Source organism: Macaca fascicularis, chromosome 9 (genome assembly GCF_037993035.2).
Source record: "Macaca fascicularis isolate 582-1 chromosome 9, T2T-MFA8v1.1".
Taxonomy (NCBI): Eukaryota; Metazoa; Chordata; class Mammalia; order Primates; family Cercopithecidae; genus Macaca; species Macaca fascicularis.
Genome location: NC_088383.1, coordinates 109096561 through 109113951, shown reverse-complemented (window position 1 = coordinate 109113951; position 17391 = coordinate 109096561). Strand labels below are relative to the sequence as shown.

The 17391-nt window shown below is 38.5% G+C and overlaps 1 protein-coding gene across 8 annotated transcripts in view; it reads left to right on the top strand.

Moving 5' to 3' along the window:
- The window catches only part of ERLIN1 (ER lipid raft associated 1), a 36728-nt gene extending 19724 nt beyond the window's left edge, over positions 1 to 17004 (top strand). For 6 of the 8 annotated variants that reach the window (XR_012418073.1, XR_012418072.1, XM_045361364.3 and 3 more), the window contains 4 exons: positions 2880 to 2971; positions 11078 to 11167; positions 12025 to 12104; positions 14750 to 17004. Coding sequence is in view for 6 of the 8 variants with exons in the window: in XM_045361364.3 (XP_045217299.1) it covers positions 2880 to 2971; positions 11078 to 11167; positions 12025 to 12104; positions 14750 to 14971 (484 nt within the window). In the remaining 2 variants the exon portion in view is untranslated. Of the gene's footprint in view, positions 1 to 474; positions 1655 to 2879; positions 2972 to 11077; positions 11168 to 12024; positions 12105 to 14749 lie in introns of those variants that run through there. The other 2 variants (XM_074002451.1, XM_074002450.1) reach the window with 1 other exon arrangement.
- The last annotated feature ends 387 nt before the right edge of the window (positions 17005 to 17391 follow it).

Genomic DNA, 17391 nt, shown 5'->3' with positions numbered 1-17391 from the left:
AACACTCCAGTCTAGAGGAAACATGTGAGATAATACACTCTGGGGTGGAGTATGTGTGTATCTTCTTTACTCTTACTCTAGTAATATTGCTACTCTTGTGTCTTAATTCCCACTAGACTCTTATTAGTGTTCTTCTGTATGTGTGGATATTTCAGGAGAAGTGTCAGTGTCTAAAGATGCAGTTTGCTGTAAAACTATTGTTGGAAGCTTAAGGAGCTATAATTTTATATGAATAGTACCTTGAATTAAATATTTAATAGAGGAAAGAGTCCTGAACCTGTGTTAGGGTTGAAGAGAGTGCTCATATTTTGTTTCTGTGTTGTAATGGTAGGAGTAGATATCTTGTTGGTATAAAGTTTGGTTTTCCATTGTATGTGATTGTATATCTAAAATTAGACCTGGTTCTTTATAATGTGCCTCTAGGGAAGCCTTGCTTCTGTTGACTCCTGATGGTCTTCTCTTTTATGTATCCAGGGCTGGCTGGGAATGAGAAGACATGAAATTAGTTTCTAAGAGGATCCCTTTTAGGGGAATACTTACTGTGTTTGAAATGGCAATATTGTTTTGGTATGACTGGTACTGAAAAGAAGAAATAAAAGTCTTCAGGAAATTTGGCTGTTATGTTAAAGGGACAGATGCTGGAAAAATAAATTTGCACAAGTCAAAGATACCACAGATGTATAAATACTGGAGGTCCAAGGAGCAGTAATACTGCTTTATGAGGTTGTTTACTTCTGAATCCTTTTCGTTACCATGCATATTTTTATTGTTTGTTTCTTCTTTTATATTTTTCTTTTCCCTCATACCTCTCTGAGCTCATACAGAGTTTTATTTCTTTTTCTTAATTTTTTTTTTGACACAGAGTCTCACTCTGTTGCCCAGGCTGCAGTGCAGTGGCACAGTCACGGCTCACTGCAGTCTCAAACTCCCAGGCTCAAGTGATTAAGCGATCCTCCCACCTCAGCCTCCTGAGTAGTTGGGACTACCAGTGCATGCCACCACACCTGGCTAAATTTTGTGTTTTTCATAGAGGCAGGGTTTTGCCCTGTTGCCCAGCCTGGTCTCAAACTCCTGGCCTCAAGCAATCCTCCTGCCTTGGCCTCCCAAAGTACTGGGATTACAGGTGTGAGTCACCACACCCAGCCTGTTTTCTCTTTTTCATTGTAGACAAGGCACTCTTCTTTTAAAACTGTAGAGTGCCAGGCTGGGTAGATTATGGATGTGATCCACTTATTTAAAAAATATTTATAGGCGGGGCATGGTGGCTCATGCCTATAATCATAGCACTTCTGGAGGCTGAGGCCAGCGGATCACCTGAGGTCAAGAGTTTGAGACCAGCCTGGCCAACACGGTGAAACCCTGTCTTTAGTAAAAATACAAAAATGAGCCGGACATGGTGGCAGGCACCTATAATCCCAGCTACTTGGGAGGCTGAGGCAGGAGAGTCGCTTGAACCTGGGAGGTGGAGGTTTCATTGAGCCGAGACCACGCCATTGCACTCCAACCTGGGCAACAAGAACAAAACTCCATCTCAAAAAAAATTTTTATTAAAGGCTCAGCATGTCTTAGGCTTTAAATATGATTGCTTCTGTGATGGAAAAATGAATATTGTGTGTTTTCTGCTCTCAAATAAATCATAGTATTCAGACTGTCATTTGATGTGTGTATCAATGTTATCAGAGGAAAGAGGGGAAACTTTGAGGGGAAGTGTTTTGGGGAAACTATTGGAGTTACTTTTCAGATGATTCTGGATCTTTCTTAATTTTATAGACTATTGGAATTCCAGAATTAAAAGCTACCTTGAGATGATCCAGTATAACCTTGCACCTGATAGTAGTGTTTTCTTATACCATTTCTGCCACGTGGTTACTCAGTAGCTACTTGTACATGCTTAGTAATAATGCCAGCCGTTTCCGTTACGGGTTTAGTATCCCTTATCCGAAATGCTTGGGACCAGAAGTATTTTAAATTTTGGATTTGTAAAGATTTTGGAATATTTGCATAGACTTAATGAGATATCTTGGGGATGGGACCCAGGTGTAAATATAAAATTTATTTTTGTTCTTCCTTGTTGGTATAGTGGTTAGTTTTTTTTTTTTTCCAGGTATTTATTTATGTTCCATATACACCTATAGTCTGAAGGTAACTTTATAGAATATTTTAAATAATTTTGTGCATGAAACAAAGTTCACCTTAAGTGCTTATGTGTGGAATTTTCCACTTGTGTCATAATGTGGGCACTCAAAAAGTTTCAGATTTTGGAGCATTTTGGATTTCAAATTTTCAGATCAGAGATGCTTAACCTGTATTAGACACTGGAAGCCTTAGAAAATTCTCCTTACACTAAGCCCCAGTTTACTACCTAATAACTACGACCTCGTTACATCTTCTGTGCAACAAATATGGCCACTGCACATGGGTGCCCGCCTGAGGAGGGCAGGGGCTGAAACCCAGCTTCATTCTGCATGTCAAACCATGCACCTGCGGGACTGCATCTGCCCAGAGGCTGGTGCCATTTTCTAATTGGCACAGAGCTACTGTATGGACTAGCTGGAGGTCTAACAGCAAAGGAAGTATTGATATATTCTCTTGCAAATCACAGGCTTTACACAATACAACTAGGAGAAGAAAGCCAAACTAAAATTCAAATGTACTAAATTTCTTTCCTATCTCTGGGTGACTTTGGGCAAATCATTGAATCTTTCAACCTCAGATTTACTATAAGTAAAAATAAAGTAACACCTCTCTTAACCTACCTTAATGAGTCCAAAAGCTCGTGTTGAAAAAACAGTTCTCCGACTCACTATAGGGTCAGAATTACTGGCTGTGACTGCACATAAGAGAATCATTTCTAATTTTTATAACATTTTGCTTCACAGGGAGGCTGAGAAGACAAAACTCCTTATAGCTGCACAGAAACAAAAGGTTGTGGAAAAAGAAGCTGAGACAGAGAGGAAAAAGGCAGTTATAGGTACTTGAATTTCTCTCTGAAATGATTGTCTCTAAGTACATTTGTTGTTTGTCCTGTTCTTTGTCAGTCTCATTTTGGGTATCATGGGACTCAGTAAGATTGCATCATAGGTAGTAGGGAATTCTGGAACCTCCACTGTACATTCAGATGTTCTAATGCCTTTAAAAGTAGGTGAGACCAGTACTTAATGACGTGCTGTGGCTCTCCATCATGTTGTTGGCTGCCACTGTTGTCTCTTTGAAGAACAGGGAGAATGGATAGGGTTTATAGGCAACTTGAGCCTGTGGATAGCATTTTCATTTGTACAGATTAAGAATAGGGAAGTTTTTTGACCAAAGTTTCAGATTGTAGTATGCATCCTTGTTGTTGACATGCACTTCGTTTTACCTGGATAGATAGTGCCGTTTATGAAAGCATGGCAGGGTTGTTTACAGTTCATTTTGGATTACAATGGCTTCCCTTACACTCTAGGTCACTGTGTATTAGACTGCCCTCTTTGGCCTTCAGTTGATGCTGAAAGTTTAAGACATCTTTAATTAAATAATTCAATTATACGGGAATGTACAGAGAACAATATAATGAAAGTTTAAGATTTTGCCTTATTCCCTTCAGATCTTTTTTTTTTTTTTTTAAGAAAAAAATTAAGTATCTGTTTGAAGCCTCCTTTGTATGTTCGCTGGTCCTACTCCTTGACTTTTCTTCTCAGATTAGCTTCTATTCTGAAGTTGATGTATATCCTTTCTGTCCATATTTTTATACTTTTACTGTAAGTGTGTAACAGTTTATAAAATTGTTTTACCTATTCGAAACTACAAAAATGATATCAAACTCTTATTTTACAACTTGCCTTATTTTCACTAACATTGTTTGAATTTTATCCATATTGATACATGTAGATCTAGGGTTTTTTCCTCTTTTTTTGGCATTTTATCCTTATTCTCTGTGAGATGGTAGATCGTTTATTTTTTAGCTGCTATATTTTTCGTTCTATGAGCAGACCTAGTTTTATTGTAATGAATTACCAGCGAAGGGTAAAGTAGCTTCTAGTTTTTCCTTATTACAAACACTACCACAATAACATTCTTATCCAGTGCCTCCTGGATACAGTGTACATGTGCAAGTTTCCGTAGAGTAGCATTACTCAATGTATGTTGTGGGCCAGTGCCCTATCACCAGCTTTTCGTTTCTAAGCCTCAATGAGATGAGTACAGAAATTGAGAATGAGTGTTTAGAAGTTTTTATAGCATTTTAATACAGCAGTTTTATGTCTATTGAATCAAAAATAAAAAATCAGAGCTTATATATTTATGTTTTTGTTTTTTAATTTCTTTTTTCTAGTACTATAATTTGTTTTTGTTATAGTTTACAATTTATTGGTTCCTCATAAATTGAAATACACACACAAAAAAGTAAGGTACTTTTCCACAGGTAGTTTGAGAAGCACTACTCTGGAATAGCTATCTCAAAGTAGAATTGATGGGTCATAGAGTAGCATGTCTTCACATTCAACATATTGACAAATTGCTCTCTCAAGTACTTCTTTGATTTTACTGTCTCTTCAACAGTATTTGATTTCCAGTTTCTGTGCTGCCATATTTGAATTCCCATTTCCACACATTCTTCTCGGTCCTTGGAGTTATCAGACTTAAAAATTTATGCCAGTTTAATGGAAGACATGGTATCACATAATTTCAATTTGAATTCCCCTGATTGTTAGTAAAGTTGAATATTGCTTATTGGTTATTCAAGTTTCCTTTTTTTTGTTGTTATATGAATTGCCTATTGTCCTTAGCCCATTATTTGATTGCTTTTTTGAGTTGGTTTGTAAGAGTTTTTTATATCTTCTGGATACTAATCCTTTTTCAGATTTATGCATTTCCAACATCTTCTTTCAATTTGTGGTTTCTCTTTGAACTTTACAATGTCTTCGATATACATATATGTGTAGTTTTTGTATAGGCAAATTCATTAGTCTTTTCCTTTATGTTTTGTGCTTTTCCTATCTTAAGAATTCTTTCCCTAGTCCAAAGTAATACTTTTATTCTAAAAGTTTTAAAATTTTGCTTTTCATATTTAAGTCTTAACCCATTTGGAATTTATTTTGATGTTGAGTATGACATAGGGATTCAGTTTAATTTTTTCAAATGGCAAGCCAATTGTCTCAGACTGTTTATTGAATAGTTTATTATTTCCTCTACTTATTTCTAATGCCATATCCATCATATAATAAGATACTATACATAATTTGTTCTGATGCCAGAATCTCTATTATTTTCCAATTTTTTGGTCTCTCCTTCCTCAATACTACTTTGTTTTAATTATTGTAGCTTTTATGTTAAGTCTTGCTATGTGGAGAGTGAGTTGTGTAACTATTCCTCTTACCTGTTAACTCTTCCTAACTATATTTAAAATTATCCTGGACTCTTCTAGGCCCTTTATTCATCCACATGAATTTTAGAACCAGCTCCTTAAGTTTTGTGAAATATTGTGTTGAGATTTTGATTGGAATTGCATTGAATGTATACATCAATTTGGAGAAAATTATGATATTGAGTCTTATAAATCTGTTTCTCCATTTATGAGAGATGTCTTTTAAAAAGTGTCATAATTTTCTTCTAAAGTTCTTGCACATTCATTAAAGATTTGTTCTTATATACCTTTATGTTTTTTTGTTATTGACTTTTTAAAGGCACATTTTCTACTTGGTTTTGTGTAAGTGTGCTGTTGATTTTTTTATTTAGCAATATTGCTGAAGATGCTCTTATTTCTAATAGACGCTTAGATTTCCCATGAACAATCATATGGTCTTCAGACAATAGGTCGTTATCTTCACAGAAGTACAATTTTATTTTTCTTCTTTATAGTCACATACCTTTTATTTCTTCTTATCTTACTGCTTTAGGCTATGATTTCTAGTACAGTGTAGAAAAGAAAGTGACAAGCATTCTTGTCCTTAACTTTAAATAGTCCCAGTGGCATTTACTGTATTTAACACTGGTTAATAAAGTTTCAATCTGTACGTTGCTTGCTGAGAGCTTTTATTTTGAATGGCTGTTAAAACTTTCAGAATTTTTTTGAGGCAGGGTCTCGCTTTGTCACCCAGGCTGGAGTACAATGGTATAATCACAGTTCACTGCAGCCTCAGCCTCCTGGGCTTAAGTTATCTTCCCACCTCAGCCTCTCGAGTAGCTGGGACTACAAGTGCACGCCACCACATCCAGGTAATTTTTGTATTTTCTGTAGAGACAGGGTTTCACCATGTTGCCCAGGCTGGTCTTGAATTCCTGAGCTCAAGTGATCCACCTGCCTCAGTCTTCCAAAAGTGCTGGCATTATAGGTGTGAGCCACTGTGCCCAGCCTGAAATTTTTTTCTACATATATTGAGATGTTTTTAAAGCTGTTAGTATGGTAAATTATATTAACAGATGTATCTTTGCGTTTCTGGGATAAACATCCACTTGGTCATTTTATAGGTCATTATATACATTTTTATATAGTTTGCTGATAATTTCTTTAGAATTTTTACCTTTATTTTCATAAATGAGATCAGCTTATAATTTTCTTACACTTTTAGTGTCAGGTTTTTTGGTATCATGGTTATACTGTCCCCAAGATGAGTTGAAGAGCATGGCTTCCTTTTCTGTGTTCGGTTGTAAATCAGATCATTATATATCAGATCTGTATAACTTCATCTTTGTAGGTCTGGTGGAACTTGTAAAAGCCATCTTAGTCTTGGGAGGTTTCTGCTTTATTTTTGTTTGCTTTTTGTGGTAATATTTAACCTATTGATTTAATTTCTGTATTGAGTATAGGTCTATTCAAATACATGTTTCTTTTTAAGCCAGTTTTGGTAATTATATTTTCATAGAAAATTATTCATTTCATCTGATATTTCAAATTTGGGGGCATAAATTTATTTGTAGAATTCTCTTCATGATTTTTAAAACTTCTACCAAATCTGTGTGCCCCTTTTCATTGCTAATACTGTTTGCTTGTGCCTTTTCTTTTGCTGAATCAGTTTTGCCAGAGGTCTGTTTTATTTCATTCATCTTTTCAGATAATTGGCTTTTGATTTTGGTTTTGTTGACTGTTACTTTGTTTTAATTATTTACACGTTTTAAAAATTATTTCCTTCCATCTTTTTTTTTTTTAGCTTACTCATTTGTTCTTTTTTAACTTCTTGAGTTGGATAGTTAAGTTTCAGTCTTTTCTAGTGGAAACATGGAGGATTATAAATTTTCTTCTAAGTACTGCTTTAGCTATGTTTCACAGGTTTTGAAATGTACTTTGTTTATTGGTGTTCAGTTTTAATTTTTTAAAAAACCTTTTCCTTCTAATTTCTTCTTTGGCTCATGAATTATTAAAAGTATATGTTTCAATTTTTGGTTTAGCAGGTTTTGAGGGGCTACCTTTTTATTGTTGATTTCCAGTGTTAGTACATTGTAGTCAGAAAATAAGACCTGTTATATGGATTCTTAAATATTTGTTGAAAATTGCTTTGTGGCCTACCTGTACGTGGTCCTTTTTTGTAAATGTCTGTGTGCTTGAAAAGATTGAATCTGTGTTCTCTGGTTGTTGGATGCAGGTTTCTTTATACACCCATTTGGTCAGGCTTATGAATTGTGTTGTTCACATCTTCTCTATTCTTCTAATTTTTGCCTTCTTGAGCTATCAATTACTGAGAAAGATGTGTTAAAATCTCCCACTATGACCATGGGTTTGTTGACTTGTAATTTTTTCCTTTACATATTTTGAGACTATATCATTAAGAACATTCTGGTTCAGGATTGTTATATCTCCATGGAGAATTGCTTCTGTTTTGTAATAACCTTTATCCCTAGATATGTTTTTAACTTAAGAGCTATTTTGTCTGATAATATAGCTATACCAGATTTTTCTTGGTTAGTTATTTTCTTGGTGTACCTTTTCCCATTCTTTTACTTTCAACTTTTCTATGTCATTATGTTTTAGGTGTGTCTCTTGTAAACAGCATATAGCTGGATTTTGTTATCTTATCCAATGTGAGAATCTGTCTTTTAACTGGTGAGTTTAGTCTTTTTATATTTATTGTGGTTACTGCTATATTTGGATGTGTTTGTATCATTTGATTATGTGCTATTTACCATGCATTTTTCTCTGCTGCTTTTTCCCTTTTCTGATTGGTATTGAGTTGATTGAATTTTCTTTTCTTTTCTTCCATTTACTTGATTGGAAGTTTTACATTCCATTTCTGGAATGTATAACTGGTTGTTAATCATTCTATCCTCTTTTTGAACAGTACCTTAGAATGCTTTAACTCTTATCACTGTCCTCCAGTCTTACATCTTATTATTGCATAGTATTTTAGTTTCATGTTGTCTTTATCCTCCCATTGATTATGATCATTATGATTAACCCTTGCAGTAAACATTTATTTTGATTGGACTTGTGTTGAGTAATTTTTTTCCTCTCCATTGCTTCTGGTGATTTTTTTTTTTCTTTTTTTTTTTTTTTTTTTTTGTTGAGACAGAGTCTCGCTTTGTCACCCAGGCTGGGGTGCAGTGGCCAGATCTCAGCTCACTGCAAGCTCCGCCTCCCGGGTTTACGCCATTCTCCTGCCTCAGCCTCCCGAGTAGCTGGGACTACAGGCGCCCGCCACCTCGCCCGGCTAGTTTTTTTTTGTATATTTTTTAGTAGAGACGGGGTTTCACCATGTTAGCCAGGATGGTCTCGATCTCCTGACCTCGTGATCCGCCCCTCTCGGCCTCCCAAAGTGCTGGGATTACAGGCTTGAGCCACCGCGCCCGGCCGATTTTTTTTTTTTCTAGTAATTTGTTTTTCAGTGAAGACTAAGGAGTGAAAGTTATCTTCAGTCCTCCTTGGTCTGAAAATGCTTTTATTTCATTCTTGAATGGTAATTTAGCCTACAATTCTAAAGCAAGCTAATTTTTCCTTATCAATATGGCAGTATTATTTCAATTTTGTTTGGCTTCTTGTACCTATTTACTACGTATGCTGTTAGTCTAATTGCTCCTTTTGGGTAATCAGCCTTTCTTCTCTTTTTGCTTTTAGCTTGTTTCTCTCTGTATTTGGGTGTTCTTCAGTTTCACTGTGATGCGGCTAGGTAGAGAAAAGGTTACTTCTTAACTGGGCTGGTTGGTAGAGTGTTTTAGTTCCTCTTTCATTAGAGTTGCAGCCCTCTAGAGGTCTCAGTTTTATGCAAGGGTCTTAGTCCTACCATCACAAGGCCTCATCTCCTGGTCTTGCGTCCCATTCCCTTCTTGTCCCATTCCCTTCTTGTCTAATAACCACCCCAGGGACGCCACCATACAGGCTCTTGGCTCCCCCTTGGCTTAAGTCACTTGAGGATCTCTCATTCTTTCTTACAACTCAGCCATGCATTGAAAAACAAATTTGCTAAATTTCATCTAGCATTTTAAGATGTTGTTAGATATATAAAGGGTTTTCTCTCTGGCCTTTTGCACCATTTTTTCTAGAAGTCTGGTTGTGCTTTTTATTGATTTTATTCCCACATGACAGAGAGCTTTGTTAAATGAGATTACCACAATAGTCCCCCTAGGCTGAGGCAGCATTCTCTGGGTTCTAGCTGCAGGCTTCAGATCCCTCACCTTTTATTCATGTTTTATCTTGAGTTTCTCCTTACAGTTCAATTTCTAGCCCCATTGAACACAGTAGTTTAGTTTTTGGATGGTGTAATATAGATGGATTTTATATTGATGGAGAAAGAGGGAATTATTTCCTGGAGTAGTTCGTAAAGCATACTGTTTTCTGGAAAGAAAAAATCGCTTGAAAGTTTTCTTTCCATTATGCACTTTCTCTAGGGGTCAGAGATAAGATGTCTTAAAATACCCATCTTCTTTGACTGAAAAGGAGAATTGAGAATGTTCTTTACGAATAGCAGTGATTGAATGTAAAGTATAATTTGAGTCTTTCTTCCTTGTCCTGGGTCATTTGGGTAGGCCAGAGGTTTGTTAAAGATGTTGAGTTTCCCTTGCATGTACTTGCTTGCCGCACCAACATGTTCACTCCCAGTGCTTGTTTTCACCTTCCCAAATGAATCACCCTGCTTTCTGCTTTATTTCCCTACAGCAGTTGGAATACTCCTCTTCTGATACCATTTTCATCATGTCATTTCCCTAATGGTAGCTTAACAGTAGATCCTGAGTACAGTAAAACTAAGCTCCTTAGCCTGTCACTCGACAGAGGTCTCCTAGCCCTCTTTCTGTTCTTATTTTTTGTCGTCTTGTTGGCTGGCTCCGTATCACTTCTTCATTGTGACTTGTTCATTTGTGCCTTCTTGTCTTTCTTGTTTTTGTTTTTGTTTTTAAGGCAGGGCCTCACTCTGTCACCCTGGCTGGAGTGCAGTGGCATGATCATGGCTCACTGTAGCCTTGACCTCCCAGGCTCAAGAGATCCTCATGCCTCAGCCTCCTGTGTAGCTGGGACTGTAGGCATGCATCATCATGCTTGGCTAATTTTTTAATTTTTTTATAGAGATGGAGGTCTCACTATGTTGCTCAAGCTGGTCTTGAACTCTTGGGCTTCAGAAATTCTCCTGCCTCAGCCTCCCAAAGTGCTGAGATTACAGGCGTTAATCACCATGCCTGGTGCTTCTTGTCTTTCTCTGTGCTTCCTGGCATGTCTTCTTAGGTCATATCCATTATTTCCTTTAAGGTTACTTCCAGAAGGCCTTCCTTGGTTTAACTTATCTCATTCATTCTTTCTTTCTCCTGCCACATTAGTTAATTGTCCTGTATTGCCATGCATTTATGTTGCTCTGTTTTTGTTCTCTGGTACTTTCATAAAGTATCTTTTTTTCCCATTAGCTTGTGGACCATTGCTACAGAGTTGCATGAAGGACTGGCACTTTAACCTTTTTTACTCCTTCCCACAAAACTAGCACTGTCAAAATAGAACAGTAAATTAGGAAATAAATTCCCTTTTTTCCTTTGAGTAGTTTACAGTCTGATTAGATAAAACTTAGTGAAACAATTAGCACATAAAACTTTCTGTAATTAAGTGTTAGACTGTGTGCTGCTGGTTCGAAGTGCCTCAGGTACTGCAGAAATGGTTTTGAATGTGTCTTCTTATGTTATATGATTATAGAAGCAGAGAAGATTGCACAAGTGGCAAAAATTCGGTTTCAGCAGAAAGTGATGGAAAAAGAAACTGAAAAGCGCATTTCTGAAATCGAAGGTACATTGTGGGGAGAGGATGAAGCTCTGACTGTCCTGAACTGCCTCCTCTCTGCCTTTGATTGTGGTGGGTGAGAAGGCCATGGAATAATCTGGTCTGGAGGAAGTAGCTGTCCTGATAGTATGAATCAGTTTTTTTTAATTGCTGTCACATATCCAGCTGTTGGGTTTGTTTGTGACTGTGGGTAGCTCAGCTTTCCTTTTCTTCCTTAAATTGGGGCTTATTAGCTACCACTTTATTTTCAGGCAGACAAGATCTGAAAATTACCCATAATCAACTGTAAAGAATATACAAGATAATAAACCCCATCATCACCACCAGTTTCTTTTCCACCTGTCCAAAATAAAAATAAAATGGAAAAAACAGTTTTCATGGAGGGCCTCACACTCCTTGATTTCACATAGTGAGATGTTGATATTCTTAGCTCAGTCTTGAAGTCACTTGTTTATATATTACTGCTTCCTGTCTGTGTTGACTGATTCTCGATCAAATTTGGAGGGGCTAGAGACAATGCAGTAAATAGAGTTTTTATGTCTGGACTTAATTTACTTGAAGCTTAGTACCTGGGTGGAGTATGAGGCTTTGAGTGATAGGAGGTGGGAGAGTGGGTAGAGGAAAGAAGGAGCAACTTAGAGTAGAAAACAAGTGGGCTTAGATGAGCTGAGAGTTATTTTGACAGTGAAAAGAGTATTCCTCTTGGAGAAGTTGCTGTCTGGGGACTGGGACTCAAAAACTGCTAATATGTTTTTAAAACTTTCAATGTGAAATAAGCAGTCAAAATATTAGGCAGTGGGGAAAGGGACTTTTAACTAGCTGAGGGAATGGATTGACACCTTTCCTTTGTTTTTATTTGCTAGATGCTGCATTCCTGGCCCGAGAGAAGGCGAAAGCAGATGCTGAATATTATGCTGCACATAAATATGCCACCTCAAACAAGGTGACTGGCTCCCCGGCCACTTTCCTAATGATGCATGTCGGGTTTTTGCTTTCTCTTTTCAGGGGCTCTGATATGATAGAAGTGATTTTATCCATTGTCAAGAAAGTGTTATGACCAAGACATCCTCCAGAATTAGTCAGTTAGCAAGAACTATTTCACATTCATTGGGTAGGGAACTTTATATAGTCCCTTATAAAAGTGGGAAGCTTAGGACAAAGGCTAACGTATATAAACACAGGCCAAACGCCATAAATCCATTCATTTGTACTGCTGTATAAGGCTCAATAATTAGTCAAGTTAAAGGTCTTCTGAGGTAAGAGGGACAGGAGAAGAGTAGAGTCTATTTACAATTGCTTTCCAAATAAGGTAGTTTTTTTGGGTAGATACTTAGCTTGATTAGAGCAGTGTTTCTCGTCAAAGGCATTCCTGGCATTTGGGGTTGAGATACTTTTTCATCATTGAAGACCATCTCATGCATTGTAGGATATTTTGTATCCCTAGCCCTTGTCTACTAAATGTCAGTAATGGTCACCAGTTGTTTTAACTGCCACACACACATGCACGTATTTCCATATGCCCCTCATTGAGTACTTCTTGTTTATTGGATTTAAAAAACTATTCCAGTCATGAGGAATTTCATGTGGGATAACTTGAGAAGGGAGGTTGGGTGATCTGTAGGTGATAATTTGCTGTAAGGACTGGGGTAAGCTGGCTAGCGGGTAAGGGCTAGTGAGCAGGGGCTATATAAGAGGCAGCTAGAACTCTGCTAGTATTCTGAGAAGGTTATTGTGGAGCAGATTTGTAAGAGATAAAGGGTTGAGAAAGAGATTACTAAAGTGGATGATGCAGTTTGAAGGATTAGAGTCAAGTTTTAAGATATAGACAGGGCTTTCAATTTAGAAAGGAACAACATAATCTGTATTTAGAAGAAATGATAAGATATGATAGAATGAGAGTTGTCAGTACTTTGAAAACCAATATACATTTTAAAATGAACGTAACATTGAAAGACAATTCTACAGACACAGAATGGAATTTGACCAAGAGAAAGGCATGACAGGAAGCTCCAGTTGAGGAAGCTAGGAGTCCAAATCTAATGGGAGAAGCTCATCCGGCACAAGTTTCAAGATCTTGCCATTGAGGTCTACCTTATTCAGAAAGGGGCAGTAGTTTTATGCCATTTTGAAAAATGTGACTCATATACTAACCTATATTAAAAAGGCTTGAGGAAGAAATGTGGTTGTACACTATGACCAGATTTGATTTGAGTGTTTTGACAGAGGATACGAATCACCTGGGGAAGATAGAGATCCAGGGAGTGAAAGATGTCAAAGTGTAGAAAATAAATGCTGTAGGACTGTGAAGGACAACATGGACTTTTGCCTGGGGGACAGGCCAGGACTCAAGGAGAGGATCACAGAGCAGGATCTGAGGGGCTTTGAAAGGCATATGTTCCAGGGAACAGTGGAAATGGATTTTGATCAAACCCAGATAGATTCTGGTTACAGACATCTTGGCATCCTGATTTAGGCAAAAAAACAACAACAACAACAAAAAACAACTCTGTGACCGAGGGAGATCTGGTGGTCGACGAGTTTTAATCAAACCCAGATAGATTCTGGTTAGATAATCTTGGCATCCTGATTTAGACAAAACACTGTGACAGAGGGAGGTCTGGTGGTCAGTGAGTTTTAATCAAACCCAGGGAGATTCTGGTTAGATAGATACATCTTGGCACTGATGTAAACAAAACAAAACTCTGTGACAGAGGGAGATCTGGTGGTGGACAAATATCTGTCTGTCACAGACAGCTTAAACATCCAGCTTCTGGGGAAAGGCAAAAGACCAGATCAGATGACCTCTTGAGATTTTATTCTAGTTCTAGAATTTGTTCAAGAAAAGCAGCACCAGCCCTTCCTTTGAAGTTCTGCTCTCATCCATTGATCTGTGTATCTCTCTCAAGAGAATCAACAGAGAACCAGGCATGATGGCTTATTCCTGTAGCCTCCCTGGAGGCTAAGATGAGAGTATCGCTTGAGCCCAGAAGTTGGAGGCTGCAGCAGTGAGCTATAATTGAACCACTGCATTCCAGCCTGGGCAACAGAGTGAGATCTCATCTCCAAAAAAAAAGAGGCTGGGTGCAGCGGCTCCCATCTTTAATTCCGACACTTTGGGAGGCCAAGGTAGGAGGATTGCTTGAGGCCAGGAGTTTGAGACCAGCCTGGCAACATAGACCCCATCTCTACAAAAATAAAAATAAGTTTTTTAGAAAGACAATCAACAGAAACTCCAGACCAATTCCAGGTTGAATTCAACTAGATGAAATGAAAGTCACCATAGTTATTATTATTATTATTAGTTATTATCATTAGTTATCACAAATTGTTTTCTAACCTCCCCCATCCTTTTATTAAAAAGTGAACAGCTTCTCTTGCATTAAGTCAAGAGCTTATTGAAGGAATTTTAAGTCAGGAACGCAACTGTTAATGTGATAGCCACTCTCCAAAGTGAGAGAGGGTCATTGGCAATTATTCAGGCTTGACTCGTGATACTCAGAAGAGCAACAGGAGAAATGTATGTAGAGAGAGAGAAGACTGTTGCACCAGAGTATCCTGATGCCTTTGCTCTTGTTTGCTCCCACACAGCACAAATTGACCCCGGAATATCTGGAGCTCAAAAAGTACCAGGCCATTGCTTCCAACAGTAAGATCTATTTTGGCAGCAACATCCCTAACATGTTCGTGGACTCCTCATGTGCTTTGAAATATTCAGATATTAGGACTGGAAGAGAAAGCTCACTCCCCTCTAAGGAGGCTCTTGAACCCTCTGGAGAGAACCTCATCCAAAACAAAGAGAGCACAGGTTGATGCAAGAGGTGGAAATGTTCTCCATATCAAGATGTGGCCCAAGGGGTTAAGTGGGAACAATGGTTATACGGACTCTTCAGATTTACACGGAACTTACACTTCATCTGTTCTGCCTCTCCTGCGATAGTCCTGGGTAGTCCACTGATTGGAGGATGGAGCCAGCTGTCTGACACACAAATGGTCTTTTCAGCCACAGTCTTATCAAGTAACCTATATGTGTTCCTTTCTAAACTGCTACTCATGAGTGAGGAAAGTCTGATGCTAAGATACTGCCTGCACTGGAATGTTAAACACTAAATATATAACAAGCTGTGTTTTCCTAAGTGGAGATCAGTTGAATAATGTTTACATTGGTCCCCCAGGGAATTGTGTGCTCAGCCATTCAAGAGATGACTGAGAAGGATATGGTAAGTTCAAGAAGACTCATTGCACTTGGGACCTAGGCCCTTTCTTTGGGATCCAGTTCCAGCCTTCATCCATGTGATTAAGATCCAGGCCACTGAAGTTCCCCAGGAAACGATCTTCCACTTGAGCAACCTTTTACTTGATACGATTTGCACCTTTCTGTTTTCCTACAGGATGGTGGTGGCTTGCAGGGACCTGAGCTTTGCTACCCAACCAGAGATTCCTCATAGAGATTCCTAATCACTAGTTTCTTGTATTCATAAGCTCAGAGATACAGAGGGCTTGATTTGAAGTTTGGGGTGAGATGAAACCTTTGCTCTGAACCAAAGCTCTGGGGCCCTGCATTCCCTCCATTGGGTGATGACTGTCAGCATCACTGCCGCAGGCCATGCTTGACTAAGGTGCCTGGTTTTTAGCTACAGCCACCTCCTTGTGTGTTACCTTTCGGCTGTGACTGGCCACGAGTGGGACAGGGCTTTAACCACAAATAGGAGCAGCATACAATTCCTAGTGATTTGCTGCACAGTTGTGTATCATAATTGCAGGAAGTTTTTATTTTTAAAACTGGATCTGGGGTATATTCATTTGCCCCATCACCTCCGTCTAAAGGCCCAAGTCCGAGGGCTGCGATGGTCACAAGCACACTGATGCTCCTTAAGATTGTTTGTCTGGAGCCCACATAGTGTGGAACAAAAAGTCACCTGGAAAGCATCCTTGGTCATTGTCTCCTTCCCACCTGGCCCAGAGATGCTTAAATCCAAGTTGTTTCTCCAGCTCTCACCTCCCCCAGGAGATCAGGATTCCACTGACGTCCTGGGCAGCCAGTGAATTTAATTTTCCATGAGAAACAACAGAGTTAACCTGTGGCAATAGGAGACCTACTTCATGTGGACCTTTTTTTTTTCCTTCAGTTTTAACTTCTCTGGAGCAGTGTGCTGCGTAGTTTGGCCTGAGTTTGTGCAGCTTAAGACACCTCTTGTGTACACTATATTGAAGCTCCACAGAAAAGTCATGGGACCACTTCTAGAAACCTTTCAGCTGTCAGGCCTGTCAGTCTCATGACAGCTTGTTGGTTGTGCCAAACACTTTATTTGGGAAAGGAAAGCCCAGATTTGAGTGGGTCTTTCCCCTGGGCCTTATCCTATAGAGGCATTTGTAATATGGAGAAAATAATTTTTCATTTTTGCTCATTTAATTCTATAAATTCTCTTTATGAATGAATTTTGTGTTCTTTAGTTCTCCTTAAAAGAACTTTTGAATTATAAAAATAAATTCTTTACCTGTCAAATTGTTGCCTCAGATGATTGTCGTGGAAAATCTGGATCATTGACCTCTGTGCTTTCATTCCTAGAGATGTTTTATAGTTACATGAGCAAAGCTGTTGCCCCAAAGTGATGGCCCTGGAGGCAGGGCTGAGGAACAGGGAAATGCCGCTGTGAAGTCTTAAAGCACTTCTGCTTAAACTCCACATGTGAGGAGTGTGCCTCCCTGTGCCCTCAGCTCTGAGGCTGGCCATCTTTCAGGGTGTTCCTTTTGGCAAATATACCCTGTAATCTTGAGTCTAAATTTATATGTTGAAATGCTACCTTTTTTAAAATAAGAAACTAAATAAAATTATTTTACTATCAGTGATTTGTGTTTTTTTCCCCATGTCTTCATTTTTCTGTCATCTTAACATGCTCCTAAGGCTGTCTTGCACATTTGAACTAGGGAGCCAGTTTATTTGCTGGTTTAACTTAACTGTAGAGGCTTTTATTATACTCTTCCCAGAATACTGCCTACCTGCTGTCAGAATGTTTAAAACAAGGTGTCCGCTCTTTGCTGACTCCTGGAATTTAGCAAGGGATGTTCTTCTAATTCTTTGTGGGACAGGGCCTGCAACAGAGGGGCAAGGAGGGAGGATGGAACATCAGGCTACTGGGATCCGTCCCTGAGAGCAAAAATACTTCTACACCGAGCAGGGGAGGAGACAGACCAAGCCAGAGGAAGAACAATTTGTGTAAATTATAACTGGC